At 55.4% G+C, this 20873-nt stretch overlaps 3 protein-coding genes across 6 annotated transcripts; all 3 read right to left on the bottom strand.

The window, feature by feature from the left end:
- Positions 1–652: 652 nt before the first annotated feature.
- Positions 653–1814, bottom strand: ABB37_07427 (putative tatD related deoxyribonuclease; the record flags this gene model as incomplete). 3 transcript variants are annotated; one of them, XM_015806072.1, is made up of 1 exon in its annotated part: positions 653–1814. In XM_015806072.1, exon 1 carries the CDS (start codon positions 1646–1648, stop codon positions 653–655), a length of 996 nt encoding a protein of 331 aa, XP_015655549.1. In that variant the 5' UTR covers positions 1649–1814. The 3 variants fall into 3 exon arrangements, with proteins under 3 accessions (XP_015655549.1, XP_015655550.1, XP_015655551.1); XM_015806073.1 differs by having other exon boundaries at positions 653–1803; XM_015806074.1 differs by having other exon boundaries at positions 653–1752.
- A 1207-nt stretch (positions 1815–3021) lies between these two features.
- Positions 3022–9359, bottom strand: ABB37_07426 (putative ABC transporter; the record flags this gene model as incomplete). 2 transcript variants are annotated; one of them, XM_015806070.1, is made up of 1 exon in its annotated part: positions 3022–9359. In XM_015806070.1, exon 1 carries the CDS (start codon positions 8371–8373, stop codon positions 3022–3024), a length of 5352 nt encoding a protein of 1783 aa, XP_015655547.1. In that variant the 5' UTR covers positions 8374–9359. The 2 variants fall into 2 exon arrangements, with proteins under 2 accessions (XP_015655547.1, XP_015655548.1); XM_015806071.1 differs by having other exon boundaries at positions 3022–9356.
- Positions 9360–13421: 4062 nt separating this feature from the next.
- ABB37_07425 (putative ABC1 transporter) lies at positions 13422–20254 on the bottom strand (the record flags this gene model as incomplete). The annotated part of the gene is made up of 1 exon (XM_015806069.1): positions 13422–20254. Exon 1 carries the CDS (start codon positions 19449–19451, stop codon positions 13422–13424), a length of 6030 nt encoding a protein of 2009 aa, XP_015655546.1. The 5' UTR covers positions 19452–20254.
- Between the last annotated feature and the right edge of the window lie 619 nt (positions 20255–20873).

The raw sequence follows: 20873 nt of genomic DNA, 5'->3' as shown, positions 1-20873 counted from the left end.
GAGAGAGAGAGAGATAGATAGATAAAGAGCGTAATGAGTTGTTGCGGTTTAGACAACAGAAAAGCAGAGAAAATATAAACGCGTGGCAGAAACGGCGCAAAAGACGGTGTTCGGCGAAGAATTTGGAGTTCTGCGAAGAACCGCTATTTAGGCAAAGAGAAACGAAGCGAGACGAATGCCGTCGAAGTTTGCCAGCGCCGTTGCTGCGTTTGTCAACAAGGTGTGCACCTGTGTACCAGGATGCTCTATGTGGCGAAAGGGGGAGTTGCCGGCGACACACGTCGGTGCATCAAAAGCACCATCAAAGCAACAGGAAAAAAAAAATAAGCGAGAGGAGAGGCGAGAAACGGATTATGTGGTCTCGACAGCAACCGGAAAAGATTGTTATGGTCAGCAGGTAGAACGCATTGAGTGTTGGTCCCACGCGCATGGGGCAGGTACGGACAGGATGCGACAGCACCTTCCTTTTACGCCGTCTCTAGTGACGCTTTTGCTTTGGGCACTTTTGGCTCTTTTATTGACGTTTTTTCTTCGTTTTAAGCATACGCCGATTTTCTTTCGATTCTCTTCGCCTTTCTTGCTTGGCGCGTGGCAGCGAGAACGCTGCGGTGTCTCCCTCTCCACGTTGGGGCTCCTCAAGCTCCCACACCGATCAAAACGGGAAAAGCCGCTGCGTGTTTTGCAGCACGATATCAGCCAGCTCCTCGATGCTCTTCACCTCATCCTTGCGGAGCTCGTACACCACCTCCAGCACCTGCGCCGTCGCACACGGCTCGTTGCGGCTCTTCACCATGCACCCCTCCTTGTACTTGTCCTTGCGGCATAAAGGAAAGGAGGAAAGGATGGCATCGGAAAGACTTTGCTGCGACGCCGACGCGGCGGCGGCGTTGCTCAAGACCTTCTTCGACGCGTGCGTGTTCTTCATCTCGCACCACGGCGCGTCTGTCTCGAGCAGCAACCGGTTCAGAGGCATCGCCTTCACCACGGCGACGTTGGCATCCGTCTTAAGACTACAGCCGTTGATGCCGATAAAGAGACCCTCCGCAACGTATTGTTGTAGCTCCTCTGCCGTACCGGTGAAGCTGTGTACGACGCCGCCCGTCAAGTCCGCCAAGTGCGGCCGCAGCAGCTCTAAGAAATCGCCTTCGGTGTGGCGGTCGTGCAGGAACAAGGGCAGCCGGTGTCGCTGTGCCATCTCCAGCTGTGCCGTGAAGTACCGCCGCTGCGTGTCCTTCTCACAGAAAAAGAGACGGTCGTAGTCGAGGCCGATTTCGCCGACGGCGGCCACGCAGCCACCGGCGCGGACGGAGTGCTGATGGATTAAGTCGTCCAGAGCAGCGAGGTAGCCCGTAGGGTCCTTCTCGAACTCCGTGCAACGCGTTGGGTGGCAGCCCACGGTGCAGTAGAGGGTCAGGTCCGCACTGGTGTACTCGCGGCACATCTCGATCACCGCACGGCTCTCCTTCAGATTGCCGCCTGTGAGGAGGACGCCGTGGACGCCGACATCGACGGCGCGTTGGAGCACCGCCTCGATATCGGGCTGGTGTTGGTGGTGGCCGTTGTAGGAGCCCTGGAACATCTTGTCCGTGAGGTTGAGGCCGATGTCCACTAAGCGCCACTGCGCGCAACACGGAGGAAGTTTGGACATGGCAGCCAAAGAAAGAAAAACGGCAACGACCACGTAGAAAGAAACGTGATGTGGAGCGCAGCCGAATAGCTCCACGACCCAGAAGTTGTCGTCGCGTTGCTTCTTCACTCGCCGTGCACACCAAGGGAAAACAAACGTGCGTGTGCGTTAGCGCTTTCGGCCAACTCCGCAAACGACAAGTCACGCAGGCGAACGGAGAGAGGAGACAGGCGGAAAAGAAAAGCTTCCAGAAAAAAAAGGGAAGGGAAAGGGACGACGTACAACGCTTAATGAAACACAGGTGCGGGTGCGTGTACACCCGAACGCCTCTCGCCGCGTCAGCTCGAAGCACTACGAGATCATAAAGAAGAAGAGCAGGCGAATTCAACTGCTGCTGCTTCCTCCTGTTGGCCTTCGCTGCCGACCAGCGCAATCGCAGCAAATGTAGTCGCGGTTACGCAGACATAGAACCTTCTTTCCGGCGGCCCTCTCCTTTCATTCCTACTTTTACTAGGATACCTTCTGCGTGCGTCATACCTGAATGAACCCAGAACAAAATCGCGTGACATTCAAAACAAAAAGACTCGCAAAGCGAAAACGTCACGAAGCCACCAAATAAAAATTGAAAATCCAATGAACCTGTAAAAAGGAAAGGGAAGGGAGTGATGAGAGTTGCACATGCTAAGTGGACATGGAAGGGTAAACAAAGGGGGTTTATAATAATAATAATTGAAAATGGAGATATCGGCCGCAGAAGGGCGGTTGACGAGCGCCCGCGTGCACATGAGAGGCCCACGAAGGGAAAAATATATATACACGAAAGAAAAAAGCACACAAATCAGAATGCTGTCGAGAACAACCCACGACACCTAAATACATGCACAAAGACACGGCGAGAAAACTAATTTGATAACAATTATCTTTTTAATCTAAAGAGAGGAAGAAACGACATGGAAAAACAGAACAGTAGAGACATGGCACAGGTCTGCGGCGACACGGATGATCCGTCTCGCGAGTCACTACGAAAGAGGGAGAGAAATATATAAAAAAGAAAACGGCAACGGGTGACACTCAACGCAACTGTTGGTGTGTACGCAGAAAGCCAAGGACGACGAAGAAAACAAACACAAAAAACAGTCGATACATGGAGCAAACAAATAACTGAATAGCGAACGAAGTAAATAAATTTATACTGCGCGCCGCGTCACGCAGAGAAGACGTCGCAGAAAGATTGAAAAATAGAATCACTTCAACATTAAAAAAAGGGGGAACGGAAACGTGCGCACACCCACGCGCACAGCCCAAACCTGAAGACCGGACCGCTGCACGACCACGCAGAGTGCTTCCAATAAGACACTACCGAGAACGCACGAAAACCGGATAAAGACGATACTTCACGGCGATTCAGAGGAAGAGGACGCCCACGATGTCTGATCGTTGAACGCAGCGTCATCAGAGTTGGATGTTTTCTTGCTATTGAGAGACAGGGCATCCTCTAGGGTGTTGCGGAAGGCGGTGGCCTCTTCCAACTCACCGCTGATCCGCAGGAAGACCTGTTCAATTGACGTCTGCGACACGCTGTAGTCGATGATGTGCAGGAGCGTCTTATTTGCCTGCAGCAAGCGGAACACATCCGACAGGGTCACATCGGCCGGCAGGGTATAGACGAAGCGCCGCCCTTTGTATTCGTTCAGCGTCGCGGCCGGGAAGTGCTGCTTCACCCACACGTGCAACTCCTCCATGTCGTCCTCCGTCTCCACCCGAATGCTCATTTCAAAGCCCGTGCCGAACTTGTTCTTCAGGTGCGTCTTGTCGCCTATGCAGCGCAGGGTGCCATCGACCATGATGGCGACGCGGTGGGCGAGTGCCTCCACCTCCTCCAGGTGGTGCGTCGTCAGCACGACGGAGCTGTTGTCCGCCACCTTCTCAATCGCATTCCACAGGCCACGCCGCGCCACCGGGTCCATGCCGGCAGACGGCTCGTCGAGGAAGACCACGCTCGGCCCGCCAATCAAGGACAGGGCGACCGAGAGCTTGCGCCGGTTGCCGCCGGACAGCTGCGCCGACAGCGTCTTGCGGTACACCGACAGCTCGCACATGCGCAGGAGGGCATCTACGACGCCGTCGCGCTCCGCGTAGCTGATCCCACGCACACCGGAGTAGAGATACATGTGCTCCTCTACCGTCAGCAGGTCCAGCGTGGCGTCGAACTGCGGGCAGTAGCCAATGCACTGCAGCGCCTCCGCACTGTTCTCGAGGAGGTTGTAGCCGCAGATGTAGGCCACGCCGCTCGTCGCTATGAACTCCTGACACAAGATAGATATCGTCGTCGTCTTGCCAGCGCCATTCGTGCCGAGGAAGCCGAAGACCTCGCCGGGCCGCACGGAGAAGGTCAGGTTACGGACAGCCTCCTTGCCGTTTGCGTACACCTTGCGCAGGTCCACCACGCGCACCATGTCGTCGTTCACGCCCTTCTCCTCCTGCTCGTAGACACTTTGACGGACCTCCTCCACGTCCGAGTCCTCGTCGCTCACCTCCTGCGGCTCGGCATCCGCGTCGTAGCTGTGCTTCTGACCCCACATGCGTCGGCGTGGGTGGTCAATGAAGAGGGTAATCGCAAAGAACAAGGGGAACTCGATCGCCATGTAGAAGTCCGCCCACCCCGTCGTTTCCATCGACCACGGCGTCAGCTTGTCGTCGACCAGGCGCTTCTGCGTCAGCATCGCCATGTTGATGATGCCCTCTCCAATCGCGAAGCTGGGGACAATGCGGGTAATCCACTTGAGAATCTCCGCCACCTGCTGCGTCTGCGAGAGAAGGGACATGATGTAGACGATCATGACGAGCAGGAAGCCAACGACGAAGCTGACGGCCATCACGATGGTCTGCGCGTTGGAGTGCTCCTCGAAGAAGAAGCTGCACATGTACCCCGTTGTGGTGCTCGAGAGACCGTAGATGAAGAAGAGCACAAAAATGGCGCCGATCCGGTCATTGGCGATGTATTCGCTGCGGTTGAAGCAGGCAAAGATGACGAGCACCAGACACATAGTAAGGACGTAGGCAGCTATGTCGAAGAGGAAGTTCGTGAGCCAGTAGACGTAGAAGCTGAGTCCAGAGACGTTCTGCAGGTGCCGCGCCTTGCACTCCCGCTCCTTCACCACCCACGCGACAACGTTCGACGGCAGGAAGGTAAAAGGAATCATAATGATGGCGCCCATCAGAATCGTCTTGATGGCGTCCTGCGACACTCGCTCGTTGACTGTTCGTGGCATCGTGCCCGCCCGCAGCGTAAACTGCCGCCTCCTGTTTGTGTGCTTCTCCAGCAGCGACTGGTACACCGCGTTCATCGAGATGGGGCCCTGGTGGTAGGTGGAGGAGTTGATGATGTGCATGACGTTGTTGCGGAGCCACATTACCTTGCTCCACTCGGGGTCATTGCACACCACCCCCTCCACACGCGTCATCGGTTGCACCAGGAAAGAGTCCACCATGTACATGGAGAGGTTTCGCCCCGTCTGGAAGTTGTAGTGGCGGACGGCAAAGTCGTCGAAGCTAGCGTTGACGCCGAGCAGCTCGTTGCAGCCGTTCATGTCTACCGCAACGCTGTCTGGGTAGAGCGCGTGGTTCAGCGTGATCGTCTCCGGCCCGTCCATCGAAATCAGAGACAGCAGCATTGAAATCAAGATGCAAATAACCGGGCACACAATCTGGAAGAACTGCATCTTGCGGTCTCGCATCCCGTTCCACAGCCGCTTCGACATCATCGCCTTGAACTGCGACCACAGCATCGCCTTGCGCCCTTCAACAATTTCGCAGTTCCAGATCAGGTCCTCCTGTTTCGCGATGATGCGGGGATCTTGCTGCATCAGTGGGTCGTCCTTGCGGTCGCGGTCGATGTCCTCCTGCGACACGCTGAGAAAGATCTCCTCGAGCGTCGTGGCCGAGAGCGAGTAGCCGCGCACGCCCAGTTTTTCCTGTGCCGCCTCAAGACGATCCAGAAAGGCGGGGAACTGTTCGACGGCGTTGTTCGGCAGCCGGTACATCGCCTCGCATCCGTTCACACCCATCTCGAGAGCACCGTCGACGGAGGCCTTCACGAGCCTCGTGAGTTTGCGCACCCGTGCATCGTCGCGGAGGGACATGGTGATGCTGTAGCCCACGCCCAAGTTGCTCTTCAGAAACATGCTGCTACCCGAGCACTTAAGGCAGCCTTGGCTCATGATGCCGATCTTATGGCCCAGCAAGTCCGCCTCGTCCATGTAGTGCGTCGTCAGGAGAATGGTGTGGTGAGCGGACATGCGGCGCAGTAGCTCCCACGTGTAGCGCCGCGCACCGACATCCATGCCAGCCGTCGGCTCGTCGAGAAAGATCAGACGACTGCAGGTGACAAAGGCAATGGAGACAGAAAGCTTGCGCTTCTGGCCGCCGGAGAGGCTCTTCGCCGGTTGATCCACCTTCTCCAGCAAATCCGTCTCGAACAGCATGCGGCACACGGCGTCCTCCAGCTCCCACCCCTTCAGCCCCTTGATGCGTCCGTAGAACTCCAGATGCTCGCGGCACGTCAGCTCCGACCACAGGATGTTGTGCTGCGGGCAGTAACCGATCTGCTGACGCACCTTGTCGAGCTCCGTGCGCACAGAGTGCCCGTAGATGTAGCAGTCGCCCTCGTCCGGCTCGGCCATCCCCGTCATCATGTTCAGCACCGTCGTCTTGCCGGCGCCGTTGTGGCCCAGCAGCACGGAGATCTCGCCCTCCTGCATCCCCCAGTACAGGTTGTTCACCGCCACAAACTTCTTTCCGGCGCGGGAGTAGACCTTGCGCAGGCCGTCGAACGACACGACGTCGTCCGCGTAGTCCGTCGTCTCGAACACGCCGTTCTCCGCACGGCCGTCGGGGCCGCCCTCCAGCCGCTTGTGCTTGCGCTGGAAGCACCAGTCGATGGGGTCCAGAATGAAGAACAGCGGGTGCTTCGGCGTGCCCCACTCCTTCGGCATCACGTTGTCGAGGTAGAGCATCAGCAAATTGAAAAAGACGAAGTCCACTGACATCATAATGACGGCGAGATACACCGGCGGGGTGTCAAGTGGGTACTGCCAGTCTTGTTTTGAAAAGCCACCAGCGATTTCATGATTGATGATGCCGAGCATCGCCACGGCGTACGCGGTAGGTGGAAAGATGCAGAAGACGGTGACGATGGCCGTGTTGGCGCTCTGAATGGCGAAGGCCGGCATGGCGAAGACGAAGTAAATCAGCGGCGTCAGCAGGGAGGCGAGACGCGCCTTGTTGAAGAAGGCAGAGTAGAAGCCTGCCAGCGGTACACACGTCGCGATGTAAAGGAAGTAAATGAGAAACAAGATGAGCACGTTCGTGATCGTGATGTACGTCAGGCGAATCACAATGAGGGAGATGACCGACGTGATGAAGTTCGGCAAAAAGAACGTGATGTACCAGGAAATGTATATCGGTGCGTTGCCGAGGCCCATGATGTGCATCGCCTCCCGAATGCGTAGCTCCTTCTCCAGCACAATGCGCTTCGTGAACTGTGACACGGGGTAGAGGTACGCCATGACGAAAATAAGGGGCAGCAGAATGCCGGCCGTCGACAGCAGCGGTTGGGTGATGTACGGAACGTAGCCGGCGCTGCCCATAAAGTGGTCCACCGGCAGGTCCGTCACCACGTTGCCGCCGTCCGCCACGTTGGTCAGGTAGTGCTCCGTGATGAGCTGCTGCAGCGAGAGGTAGCCGGCCGTGGCGTAGAGGTCGGCGCGGCTGTCGTAGTAGCCGCCGCCGTAGCTTTTGTCGTAGGGCAGCTGAAAGGTGGGCAGTGCGGTGGAGTTCATGCGGATGTTCACGTCGAAGTTGTCCGCATCGAAAGCGTTCAGTTCAATGATAGCCCAATTCCACGCCATCGCCCGCACTCGGGCCTCCGCCTCGGCTGCCGTGGCGAAAGTGCCGCCGTAGACGTCGTTGAAGAGGAGGGAGTTGTTGCGAATGAAGTCTAGCAGCGGGTTCACCGCGGCCGGCGTGCCGACGAAGTACAAATCGCCAAAGCAGTTGATGGAGGACTGCTTCGAGTTGGGCAGCAGGCCCGCCGAGATGCCCGCCGCGAGCAGACTGCCCGTAGTCGACTGCTTCTGTGACATGCCGAGGCGCGCCAGCCAGTGAAAGACGATGACCTCGTCCAGCGTCGGCACGACCCACAGCGAGGCGTTGTACGCGTTAATCCACAGCTGCACCGGGACGTTGGCCCCTGTAATGTTGCCAATCGAGTAGCCGGCCATGCTGTACTTGCTAAAGTCGAAGTCTATCTTGACGTAGCAGAGGCTCTTGTACGGAAGGGATGAGTGGTCCCCGCTGCACTCGATGTTGACGAAGCGGACGATCATGTTGCAGTCACACAAACCCGGGATGGGTGGACCGAGTGACTTGTTGTAGCACGTCATCTGCTTGTACAGCGTCGCGTAGGCGTTCACGCCGGGCACGTTGGAGATAAACTGCCGAGACCCACCCATGAACGGCAGCCACACAGCCCAGAGGATAAGCGTGATGACGATAAACATGAAGGGCAGCAGTACCTCGGTGATAATAATGGACTTGGTGCGCCAGGTCTGCTGGAAGGTGCGATACAATATGGCGAAGATCTGGTCGAAGAAGTTGCCGCCCGTGGCAAAGCGGCGGCCGCCGTAGCTCTCCTCGCTGCCGCTGGAGGAGCTGCGCGAGCCCTCATCGGAAGTGCGACGTCCCATATTTGCGCTTCACTTCAGGAATAACAACAGCAATAATAACAATAATAATAATGTGCGGAGGGGAATGGAAGGGGAGGAGGAAGAGGCCGCTGTTGCACCGCAGGACGCAACCCAAATGAGAGCCGAAAACAAAAAGAAACAGCAGCGACTGACTGATGTCGTCGATGAAAAGAAATACGAAGAAGAAAATAAAGAGACAATTCGATTCCTTTTCCCCCTCTTGGGAGATACTAGTGGGCAGCTGCAACGACAGACGGTGCCGATGCGCACGCGAACCCTCTACAAGGGGAGAAAGAATAGAAAGAAGGTGGAGGGAGTCTTTTGGACTCCTGCAGTCTTGATAGGCGAAGAGGAAATAAAACTCACTACCAAGCAAAGAGGCTTTGCACACACACACACACACACACAGAGACAGACAGACAAACAGAGAAACAGACAGACAGAGAAACAGACAGACAGAGAAACAGACAGACAGACCAGAAAGAAGAAGTAAAAGGTCGCGACCCGGCAGGAAGAGTAAGAGATAGGCAGAACGATCAGCCCCGACCGCGTTGCCAGGAGCAAAGGAGTGCCGAACGAATGTGGAGTTAAAGGAAAAAATAATAATAATAGCAATTAAAAAGAAAAAGATATATGGTAAGTTTAACACTTTTCTTTTATTGGGAAAAATATCACGAGTAAAGTAAAGGTGAACGTAAGAACCTAATAACTGCACGCAGCACAGACGGTATACATAGAGGTGGAAGAAAAGCCACGTTGTTGGGTTGGCGAGGCCCCGTTGCGTCCCTGCTAAAGAGATGGTGGAGAGCACCACACAGCCGATGAAGGAAGAGCTCAACTGCGTTTTGCAGATTCCGTCTTGACAACGTCGAAGTGATACGCACAGGCAAAGTCAATCCCGCCTACGCGGAAGTGTGTAAGGGCTGTTCAATAAAATTAAAGCAGAGAGCCTCCACCACGTCCGGAGAAAGTTTTCTGAAACTACTGGAAGCGGATGTACAGCGGCAGATGGGCGAAGAAAGGAGAGAAACGGAGGAGGAAGTGAAGTGGAGATCCATTTTCTTTTCCTTATTTCTTTCCAATGCTGCAACTGACGATGTTGCGACACGGGAGCATTGCGCAATCAACGCTTGCTTGAAAGCCGGCGGTGCAGCAAGCAAAGGGCGCACGTCCAATGGCACGGCGCAAATCAACGTGTCAGGGGTTAATATACATATATATATATCGAATGAGAGACATGGATTGCTAGCAACCGCGACGGCACCGCTAGAGTCACAGCGTTGGGGAGAAGGTCCTACAGGAAGGCCTCCGTTACTGCTGTTGCTATCGCGACTTCTTTCCTTTCTTTGTTGTAGTTACAATATTTCATTTCACCTCCATAGGAGGCAGTAGAGAGCGAAGACAAACACGCGAAAACAGAAAGATACATTTTTTTCCCCGTCGTTAACGCTGAAAGAGACAGCAAACCACCAAACAAAGAACACACACGGAGTAGGAAGGGGGAGGGGGGAAGGGAAGCCGAAAAAATTTGGAAAGGTCATATGTCCGTTTGTATATGTATATTTGTTTCTCTTCCGTGACGCTACGGAGTAAAAACGGCGTGCATCAGACGGAGAACAGACAACGGAGGAAACAGAAAAAGGAGGCATGCAGACCGAACACACCACTGCCTCTGTAACACCCGAACAGACAACGATTGACATACGAAGGTTTAAGCCACAAGGGAAAAGAAATCGAAGATACAGATCACGACAGCGACCCGAGACAGGGCGGGAATGGAGGCCCTCCCGCAACAATGACAGAGGACGAAGGGGAACAAAGCGGTCGCCGCAATTGGGAAAACATCGAAGAAAAAGGCATTCATGGAGGTCGGCGTGGCTTCACCACGGCCGCTCTCCAAATGAGACCACCGGAGATCGCTCACTCAAAATGAACGTCAAACCACCACAAGCGGGAACACCAACAGACAAGAAAATAAGGCACGAAAAGAAAATATATATATATACCAGAAACGAAGCACAACGGTGCACATGAGCTCAACGAACAATCGAAGAAAGAAGAAGGAAAAAAAAGGACGCGTACGCTGTTCTCCTTCCTGGAAAGGAAACAGAGTGCGGCATTTTCGCCTTGTGGAGCGCTACACACACGGAGGAACACAAAGGGATTTAGTTTTCACAACGAAGGAGAAGAGGGAAAAATAATAAATAGGCACATACATACGTCAATGGAAGAACATGTTTGCCACCAAACGCAACCACACATACACGGAATCAAGGAAGGAGAGGGGCGGAAACGGAGTTTCTACTTTTTTGAAAGCGCTCAAAGGCAAAAACGAAAATAAGAGCGCCACGCTATGATCGATCTCGCGCCAGAGAGAAAAGAAAATGAAATCTGAAAGCGCCGGAAGACGCGGGCCAGCACAAGGTAAGTACGTTGGAAGAAAAAAAACTTAAGATAATTATGGTTGTCCATTCTTCGTACAACGGAGTAATAGCGTGTTTACAAAGACAGTTTTCCCTTTTGCGTTTGCCTACAATTCCTCTTCCTACACGTACACGTACACGTACACACGGATGCATCGTACAGGCCCGCAAAATATGACGTGCTTTCTTTTCTGCATGTGCTACGGCTCTCCGCGGTACGTCAGAAACGGCATTGCAGTTGTTGTATTTACCACAAAAGAATTTGCTAATGGTTCTCGAATTCAAAAAAAGTTAAAACTGGAACAGGGAAAAAAAATTGCGTCACCTTATCGCGGTAAAGGTGAATATTGTGTAGCGCCAGCGTTTTCTTCTTTTAACAGAGTGCGTGATGAGCCACCTCGACAAAAGAACGATCTTTGGAAGAGAGACAGGACCTAGGAAGACGCTTTCTCCCTTCAGTAAGCAAGACCGATAGCCCAGTATCCGCTTTGGACGTGCTGGTGTATTTGGCGTAAATCGAAATCGGTGGGCACGAGTCACTTGACGACGGATCAGGGAAAGCAAGAAGAGAAACCAAGAAGAGAAAAAGAGTCATTTATTCGAAGACAACACAAGTCAGAAAAGAGGGAACAAACTATCCGGCGTCAGAGTGCGAAAATACTTCAAGTTTTTGGCGACCAGCCTCGTTCCTTTCTGTTCTTTCAACGGTGCTTCACAGCAACACGACAGCGAGCAGCGAGAAGGCAAACAAGTGCAAAAAAAAGAACTTGAGGCACGACTACAGAACTCACCACACCATGGAGGGGAGGGAGGGAGGGCAGGAAGGAGGGAATACATATCAGTGCGAAAACAAGTATGCATTTTGCGCTTTGCTGGTGTCGCTGCCCACTTTTGCGCCGTTCGTCCGCTACGCGGTAACAAATAGTCCGACATGCCACCAACATCGAGGAGGGGGGGGGGGAGAGGAGAGAAAGACAAAACCGTAAAATAAAAAAACTGAATCTGCCGTTTCCTTGTTCCTCCTACCAACGGTAAGGGGGGGGGGGGAGGAGCGCATCTCACCTCACGGAAAGCTGAACCACAAGACCGAGAACGAATGAGTACGCACTTAAAGGGAGAGGGGGGAGCCGCTTATCGGAACGCGTTTATGAAGTGCTGATCGGGAAAGTGACGTGAAGAAACAGAGAAACCTCCATATATATATTTTTAGTAGCTTGAAATTTTGAAAAACAAAGAATGAAGTGACGCATAGTGTTATTATTTAAAAGAAAAGAGAAATAGACTCGTTAAGTAAACACACAGGCTAAATAGCCTGACGGTGTGCCTGCACGTCTCTCCGAACACACCCTGTAGGCTTCATACGTACCTTGTAGTCACCGCAACGCCTCCTTTGCCCGAGCAGGCTGGCGGATAGCCATCAAGATTACACCACCATGCCATGACTGTTCGGTCTTGCAACATCAACATACGTGCAAGAGAACAAATAACACGTTGCTTTTATGCAAGGATGCGCACCTCCCGCCTCCGCTACGCACCTGCATGAATTGCTAAAGATACCGTTGCTCGGGGAGGAAACGCATAGAGGAAGCAGCCATGAAGTGGCCCCAATCTTTCCGTCTGGCTCTTCCACGCCAATCGACGGCAACCGCTTCAACTCACCTCCACACAACAAAGACGAGCAACGATGGAAAGCCCGGCAAAAAACATATACATACAAAAAAACCCTTCGTTTCCTTTGTTTGAAGAAACAAAAGCGTAGAAGAGTCACACACGAAGACAAACACGAAGGTCGATTTAAGAATGTAAGGAGCGTCGGGGGAGAGGGTAGAGGAGGCCTGCGCCGATTCCGCGTAGCCGCCGTGACATACACGCTTAAAGCAGAACACGACAAGAAATAACAATGATAATAATAATAACAAACAGGGAGAGGGAACGAGGGAAATAGACCGGTGTTAAATGACTTCAGGAAAGAGGGGGGAGGGGAATCGAATAAGGCAAGGAAATAGCGCAGGGAAAACAATTCAACACTCATAAGCGTAGTGGAGTGTAACACGCACACATAGCAAGAAAGAACGTAGTTGAGGATCTCCATCAGCGTCGAACACTGGAGAACGCCGCGGCGGTGATTCGCCCGCCGCCGCATCCGCATCGTCGACGTCGACAACACAAGAAATACATCGGACAGGAAAGCCAAACAATACAGAGCGAGAAACACACTCGCAAAAAGAAGAAACCAGAACAAGAAATGGAGAACTGTACAACACATCGACAACAGAGGGAAGTAATATTGAAGAAAAAGAGGAGGGGGGATGCGAGATAGGGGGGCACCAACACAACACTGTGAAAGGGAAAAAAAAACGAACAACAACATCAAGTTAGTACACAAAACTACATAAAAACAAGAAACATGAAAGAAATGGAAGATAAATTTTGCACACGATACAACATTATTCCTATAGAAGTACACCCACGCAGCGCAACCTGCGCACACGCGAGCTCCACGCCTACAGATCTCGCGAGACACGCAATAACGTGTTTCACGCTCACCACAACAAAACGGGAGGCATACATTGCTATGCAACGGGGGAGCAAAAAGCGGTCAAAAAACGGAGGGTAGAAAGATCCTCAAAGATGCTTGGAGGCTTCCGTTACGCGTAGAAACACCTGCTCAATCGACGTCTGCGACACGCTGTAGTCGGTGATGTGCAGATCCTTCTTGCTCGTCTGGAACACCTCGAAGATGTCGCCGAACCCGCGATCACGCGGCAGCTGGTACACAAAGCGGCGGCCGTCGCCCTCGTTCATCTTCGCGTCAGGGAACTCGCCCTTCATGAAAGCAACGAAGCCGTCGGCGTGTCGCGCAGAGGACAGCCGCACGCTCACCTCGAACGCGCTGCCGAACTTGTTCTTCAGGTGCACCTTGTCGCCGATGCAGCGGATATACCCGCGCACCATGATCGCGACGATGTCCGCCAGCGCCTCCACCTCCTCCAGGTGGTGCGTCGTCAGCACAACGGAGCAGTGCTTCGCCGCGCGCTGGATCGCCGTCCACATCCCGCGCCGCGCTACGGGGTCCATGCCGGCGGACGGCTCATCCAGGAACAGCACCAGCGGCCCACCCACCAGGGACATCGCCACCGACAGCTTGCGCCGGTTGCCGCCCGACAGCTCGCCCGTCACCGTCTTGCGGTACGTCGTCAGCTCGCACAGCGTGCACAGCGCATCCACCAGCGCACCCCACTGCCAACGCGCAATACCGCGGATCCCCGCGTACATCTGCAGCTGCTCCTCCACCGTCAGCAGGTCCAGCGTCCCGTCGAACTGCGGGCAGTAGCCGATGCACTGCAGCGCAGCCGCACGTTGCGTTACGATGTCGTACCCGCACACGTACGCGCTGCCCCCGGTGGGCAGGAACTGCTGACACAGCATCGATATCGTCGTCGTCTTTCCCGCGCCGTTCGTGCCCAGCAGGCCGAAGACCTCGCCGGGGAAGATGGAGAAGGTGATGCCCTTCACCGCCACGTTCCCGTTCGAGTACTTCTTCTGCAAGTTCACCACACGCACCACGTCCGTCGCGTCCTCGACGTCGCTCTCGGCCTCGTACACCGCCTCGCGCTCGTCCTCCACGTCCGAGTCTTCATCACTCGGGATAATTGGTGCCGCACCGCGCCGGTAGCGCAGACGCTGACAGAGGCTCCCCACCGCCGGGTGGTCGACCAGCAGTGTGATGATGCACAGGGCAGGGAACTCTGCCGTCATGTACACCAGCGACCACCCGAGCTGGTCCATGTCCCACACACCTGTCGCGGAGCCGATATTCACCTTGCCGGTGAGGGTCAGCAAGTTAACGATGCCCTCGCCGATGCAGTACGACGGGATGACGCGAAAGCCCCAACGCATTTTATTCGCAATACTTACATTCTCGGCGTCAAGCGAGAGGACGTAAACGATCATCAACAAAAGAAAGCCAGCAACGAAGCTCACACCCATGACAACACTTTGGGCAGTGGTGCTTTCCCGAAACAGAAAGCTGAGGCAGTAGCCGAACGCCGTGCTCGTGAAGCCGTACACGATGAACAGCACAAAAGTACCACCGACGCGATCCGGCGCGGTGAACTCCTGTCGGTTGAAGCAGGCGAATATCAAAACGCACAGCAGCATCGTGATGAAGTAGGCGGCCATGTCGAAGAGGAAGCTCGCCCCCCAGTACACAAAGAAGTTCAGCCCGCAGAGGTTCTGCAGGTGCCGCGCCCCGCACTGCCGCTCCTTCACGATCCACGCCACCGGGTTGGAGGGCAGGAAGGTGAAGGGGACCATGATCAACGCGCCGATGAAGACGAAGCTGAGCTGCGAGGTGGTGGAGGGTTTATTAAAGAGCGTTGCGGTGTACTTCATGTTGTAGGCATCGGATCCTTTGAAGTGCTTGAGGAAGAGGTCGTAAAAGGAGGCAAAGTTCAGCGCCACTTGATGATACGAGGAGCTGTTATACAGAAACACATTCACGTGGTTCCCGCGCCATGCATGCTGCCCCTGCAATGTGTACGTCATGTTCGCATCCAAGCAGGACACAGCACCGTAGCGCGGCTCTGCGTGCACATACCACGTGTCCAGCAGCATCTCCGACAACATCGCCGCCGTCTGGAAGTAGGTTTCGTTCACGGTAAAGCCTTCGTCGTACGGCTCGGTGCCCCACATCTGGTAGCAGAAGGCGGTGTCCATCACAGATCGCGGCTGCTGCCTAAACATATCGTACGTCAACGAGAGCGTCTGCGGGGTACGGTACTGCACCAGGCTCAGCAACATCGCAATCAGGATACACAGCACCGGGCACACGATCTGGAAGCACTGCATCCGACGGTCACGCAGCGCGTTCCAGAGGCGCTTCTCCATGATCGCGCGGAACTGCGACCACAGCGCAGAGGTCGTCACCTCGCAGCTCCAGATCAGCTCCACGTCGCCCTCCTCCGTTCCGCGGCCGCGGAAATCCAAGTCCTCCTCCGACACCTTCAGAAACACCTCCTCCAGCGTCGTCGCCGACAAGGCGTAGCCGCGAATACCCTCCGCCTCCACGGAGTCGATCTCGCTCAACAAGGCGGGGAACTGATCCACACTGCTGGACGGCAGCTGATAGCTCAACTCGCACCCGTTGTGCCCCAGCACCGTCGCACCCGCCACCGCGCCGAGCACCGCGTCGTCCACGCTGGCCGCGTCGATCTCGGGGTCGATGGAGATGACGATGTTGTAGCCAACGCCGAGGCGCGACTTCAGGAACAGACTGCTGCCCGTGCACTTCAGACGGCCCTGGCTCATGATCCCGATGCGGCTGCCCAGCAGGTCCGCCTCGTCCATGTAGTGCGTCGTCAGCAGCAGCGTCCGCGACTGCGCCATGCGCTTCAGCAGCTCCCACACCTGGCGCCGCGCGCCGACGTCCAGGCCGGCAGTCGGCTCGTCGAGAAACACCAGGCGGCTGCCGCCCACGAACGCGATCGCAATCGACAGCTTGCGCTTCATGCCACCAGAGAGGCGGCCGGCCGGCTGGTCCATCTTGTCCAGCAGGTCCGTCTCGAACAGCATGCCGCAGATCGCGTCCTCCAGCTCCCACCCCTTCAGCCCCTTGATCTTCCCGTAGAACTCCAGGTGGTCGCGGCACGTCAGCTCCGACCACAGGATGTTGTGCTGCGGGCAGAACCCCAGCAGCTGCCGCACAGCGCTCTTCTCCGTGCGCACAGAGTGCCCGTAGATGTAGCAGTCGCCCTCGTCCGGCTCCGTCATCCCCGTCATCATGTTCAGCACCGTCGTCTTGCCGGCGCCGTTGTGGCCCAGCAGCACGGAGATCTCGCCCTCCTGCATCCCCCAGTACAGGTTGTTCACCGCAAGGAACCTCTCACCGCCGCGCGTGTACTCCTTGCGCAGGCCGTCGAACGACACGACGTCGTCCGCGTAGTCCGTCGTCTCGAACACGCCGTTCTCCGCACGGCCGTCGGGGCCGCCCTCCAGCCGCTTGTGCTTGCGCTGGAAGCACCAGTCGATGGGGTCCAGAACGAAGAACAGCGGGTGCTTCGGCGTGCCCCACTCCTTCGGCACCACGGCGTCCAGGTAGAGCATCAGCAGGTAGTAGAGGAAGAAGTCCGCCGTCAGCATCCCGAGGATGACCGCCATCGTCGGGTCGTCGTGATGGCTGCAGAGGTCGCCGCCCCCAAAGCCTGTGCTGACTTCGTGGGTGAGAAATATTCTGAGGGCGGCGCAGAAGGCGGTGGGCGAAAAGATGGAGAAGCCGGTAACGATCGAACCTTTAGCGTTAGCCATGGCAAACATGGGAATAACAAGGATAAAGTATATCACAGGGGCGACGAGGGAGGCGAGTCGGGCCTTGCTAAAGAAGGCGGCGATGATGCCGGACAGCGGGATCGTCGTTAGCGTGAAGAGGAGAAAGATGAGCAGCAACACCAACGGGTCACTTCGGGTGCAGAAGGATAGCTGTAGCATGATGGCGGCGGCCACGGAGACGATCACGAAAAGCACCAACTGGACAACGAAGTCGCTCACGTAGAGTGTCCACTGCTTCAGGCCCATGATGAGCATCGCCTCCCGAATGCGCAGCTCCTTCTCTAGCACCGTGCGCTTCACCTGCTGCGACACCGTGTACAGGAAGGCCAGGCCGAAGACGAGTGGTAGAATTTCGCGGGGCGCCAGCAGCAGGGGGATGCGAATGTAGTGGGGGTACGCAAAGGGGGCCAGCATCTGTGTCTGAGTCGCGTTGTAAATGGAGGAGTAGTTGAGGTAGAACTCGCTCACGACCTGCTGCAGGGTGCTGAAGCCGGAGGCGACGTACACCTCGGTCGTTTCCCTGAGCGCACCGCCGGGGTAGGCAGGATCGTTGATCACGCCGAAGGAGGGCAGGGCGGAGTTGTTCATGTGGAGCACCAGGTCGAGCCCCTTCGCGTCCGCCGACCGCACTTCCACCACGGCCCAAATCTTCTTCCCGGCAGGTCGTGCGCTCCGCGCCTCCGCCACGCTGCCGTAGACAGTTGGGTCGCTAAATAACGAGAACAGGTTCGACACGTCCCGCATGTGTGCCATCAACGCACCGGTGAAGCGCTGCTCGCCAACGAAGTAGAGGGTGCCGGAGCTGGCGATGGCGTTGTAGGCGGTGATCGGGTACAGCTTGCTGACTGACATCGCGCCCAGTTGATTGACGTGGACGCTGTCGAGCTGCGCCAACATCTGGTAGGTCATGATCGAGTCGAGCGACGGCACGCGCGACATACTGTCAATGAAGGAGCTGATGAAGGCGTCGATGAGCGCGGAAAAGGGTGTGTAGGAATTACGGCAAATAGAGCGCGCAGGGAACGGCACGGCGTTGAAGTCGCCGTCGCACACGAAGTTGTACGAAACATTCATGCAGGGCGGCAGTGCCCCAATGGTGCCGTTGAAGGCGCTCATGTTCACGCACAGGTTCAGCGCTTCCGGGCTGGGAAAATAACCCAGTGCCGGCGTACCGGGCGGCACGAAGGACGCAGCAGGAAAACGCACGGTCCCCCAGATAGTCCAGAGAACGATCGTCACCGCGACGAAGATGAGCGGCACGACGATCTCCATGATCAGCGAGCAAGGCTGGCGAAAGAACTGGAGGACATGGCTCGTGATTACGGCAAAGAGTTGGTCGGGCCCGCTCACCGTACGGCGCGGCAACGACGGAGATGAGGTACCGCGGCGCGAGACACTGTGCTTGCTGCGGTACGGCCGAGTGCCGCGGTTGTTGGTGCCGTCACTGTGCTCACTAAGAGAGTAAGACTTTTCCGAGCTGAGTCGGGTGCGCTCGCTATACACGTAGAAGTCGTCGGAGTTGCTCTTACAGGAGCTGCTTTTGTGGGAACTCGGCTGGTCGAACGATCGCCGGGGATGCACCGCCGGGAATGCCTGTTCTACGGAATGTAAGCTGGACGGCCGTTGTGGTTGGGCATTGGCCGGCGCCTCGAGGTTCTTGCTCCCCCGCGGAACCTTCGTCGGTGCGCCGTTGTGAGTGCTCGCTGGTGCGCCATCCAACGCCACCCTACTCGTGTGCGGGTGATCACCGCAAGACTGCGGGAGGGGCCGTCGAATGGGCGACGGTGCCTGACCGTTGCCGGACTGCGGAGGCGGCGCAGCGGGTGGTTCTGCCTCCCATGCTTGGAAGAAACCGGCAGTGCGTGAGGTCGACGCCGCCGCCGCCGCTGCGCTGGCAGGCCGTGATGTTTGGATTGCCGGCGTGGTACTGCCCTTTCGCCCTCCGCTAACCATTTTTTCCGGTAGTGAACTGGCGCCAGCGAGCCGGGACGTCGGTGGACTTGGTTCGCGGAAGGACGTAACGGGCACACTCCCGGTGGACGCGCGCGTCATCGAGTCGACGCTGTTCCTCTTCTTGTTTTGCTCCGCGTGCGGTCTTGCTGAGGAAGCTCGTCGTTCAGTGTTGTGCACCGTCGGGATCGCGTGCGCAGCGACACCGGGCAGGGCAGATTCGGAGCTGCTGCAAAGCTCAAAGATGGTCCACACATTCGCGGACGGTTCAGAGGAGACCGCCGACGTCACGCTCTCCGGCTGCGCCGCTGCCGCACTCTCGTCGGGCATTTCCTCTTTGGTAGAGGTGTTTGGCGAAGGTAATAAAGTGGCAGGCATCTTCTTGTAATTCTATTTTTAGTCACGACAATAGACACAAGAAAGAAGAAGAAGACGGATGGAAAAAAAGGGGAAGTAGGCTACGGAGGCTGCGATGGGTCAACACGGCGACACATAGGTAGCGAACAACGATGGTTGGCGGTGAGCACAGATATAAGCGGAAATAAGGGACGAGAACAAATAATAATAATAATAATAATGCTGCCTGACTCTGCAGCTCTCAAAGTTTAAAATTCACTGAGAGGAGCCTCGTGTCCTTTTATTGTTGCCACTGCTGCTGTCGCTGTCTACGTAGAAGTAAAAAAAAAGAAGATGCGAGCCCGGAAAGCACGACCGCCTGCGACTCCCACCCGTTACCAGCAACCACGACGAGATATTTCCTTGCCTTCCGCACAGAAACCCGCCTCAGCAACGGCAGAGGAGAGAACAAGATAAGGAGACGAGAAAGAAACGCCTCTCGATATACACAAAGAAGAACAAAAGAAAACAGATCGAATCTAACTTTAAAAAAAGGTCAACAAAAAGCATAAAGAAGGTAAAGAAGGAACGGGAAGCGAACGCACCAGCGAAGTATGAGACGGCGAACTCCGCTCAAATGGAAGAGAACTGTAGGAGTGGCGATGTGCGGAAAACTGTGAAGGGGGTGCGCCGAGGAACACACACACACATACGAAAACCACAGCAGAGAAAAAGAAAGGCGCGGAAATGAGGGGAGCCCCGATGTCACGAGGGGGGAATGGGAAAGTATTGAAGGGGGTGGGAAGTGTTATTTAGAACAAAAAGAAATCTCTCTTCCTTCGGCTGCGGGTTCAAAGGACGGGTGTTTCAGCGCCGAGTTTTGGCGGCGAAAAGAAAATATATACGTAAATTAACGTGGAGGAGAGAAGGGAAAGGGGGGAGAAGAGAACTAAAAGATGAAGCACATGGGAACGAAGGTGATGCTTCTTCACTTGGCACCAACATTTGCGTCACATCAACAGTCACATCCCCGAACTTTGAATTTCGGAAACAGGCTTTCAGTGAATTTGTGATTCCGCCGCAGCAGACGCGGTAGATCGACAAGGGAGAGGTCATTCATGTTGCCGAGCCGCCGGAAGTTGTTGAGGTGAAATCCACTTTCTCTTCTGTCAAAGAACACGTCCCTCAACCGCAATCAGGAAACTTCTTTCCCCACAACACGGGAAAGAAGGGAATTCGCATGTATGAATGTTGTTGTCGCTCTTTGCACAAAGTACGGGGAGTAGTAGCAACGCAAGTCGAGTGCACTACGCAGATGAAATTCAAAAGAACCACAAATGAGCAAAAAAAGGGGGGAGCGTAATGAAGACTATTTTCTTTTCTTTTTGAAATAAGAGGGGAGGAAAGGAACTCCTACACTCTCACATGAACGTCGAGAGGACAAGAACCAAGAGGAATCGAGTG

The sequence above is a fragment of the Leptomonas pyrrhocoris genome (assembly GCF_001293395.1).
Source record: "Leptomonas pyrrhocoris isolate H10 chromosome Unknown, whole genome shotgun sequence".
In the NCBI taxonomy this organism is placed as follows: Eukaryota; Euglenozoa; class Kinetoplastea; order Trypanosomatida; family Trypanosomatidae; genus Leptomonas; species Leptomonas pyrrhocoris.
This window is presented reverse-complemented; position numbering and strand designations above follow the sequence as displayed.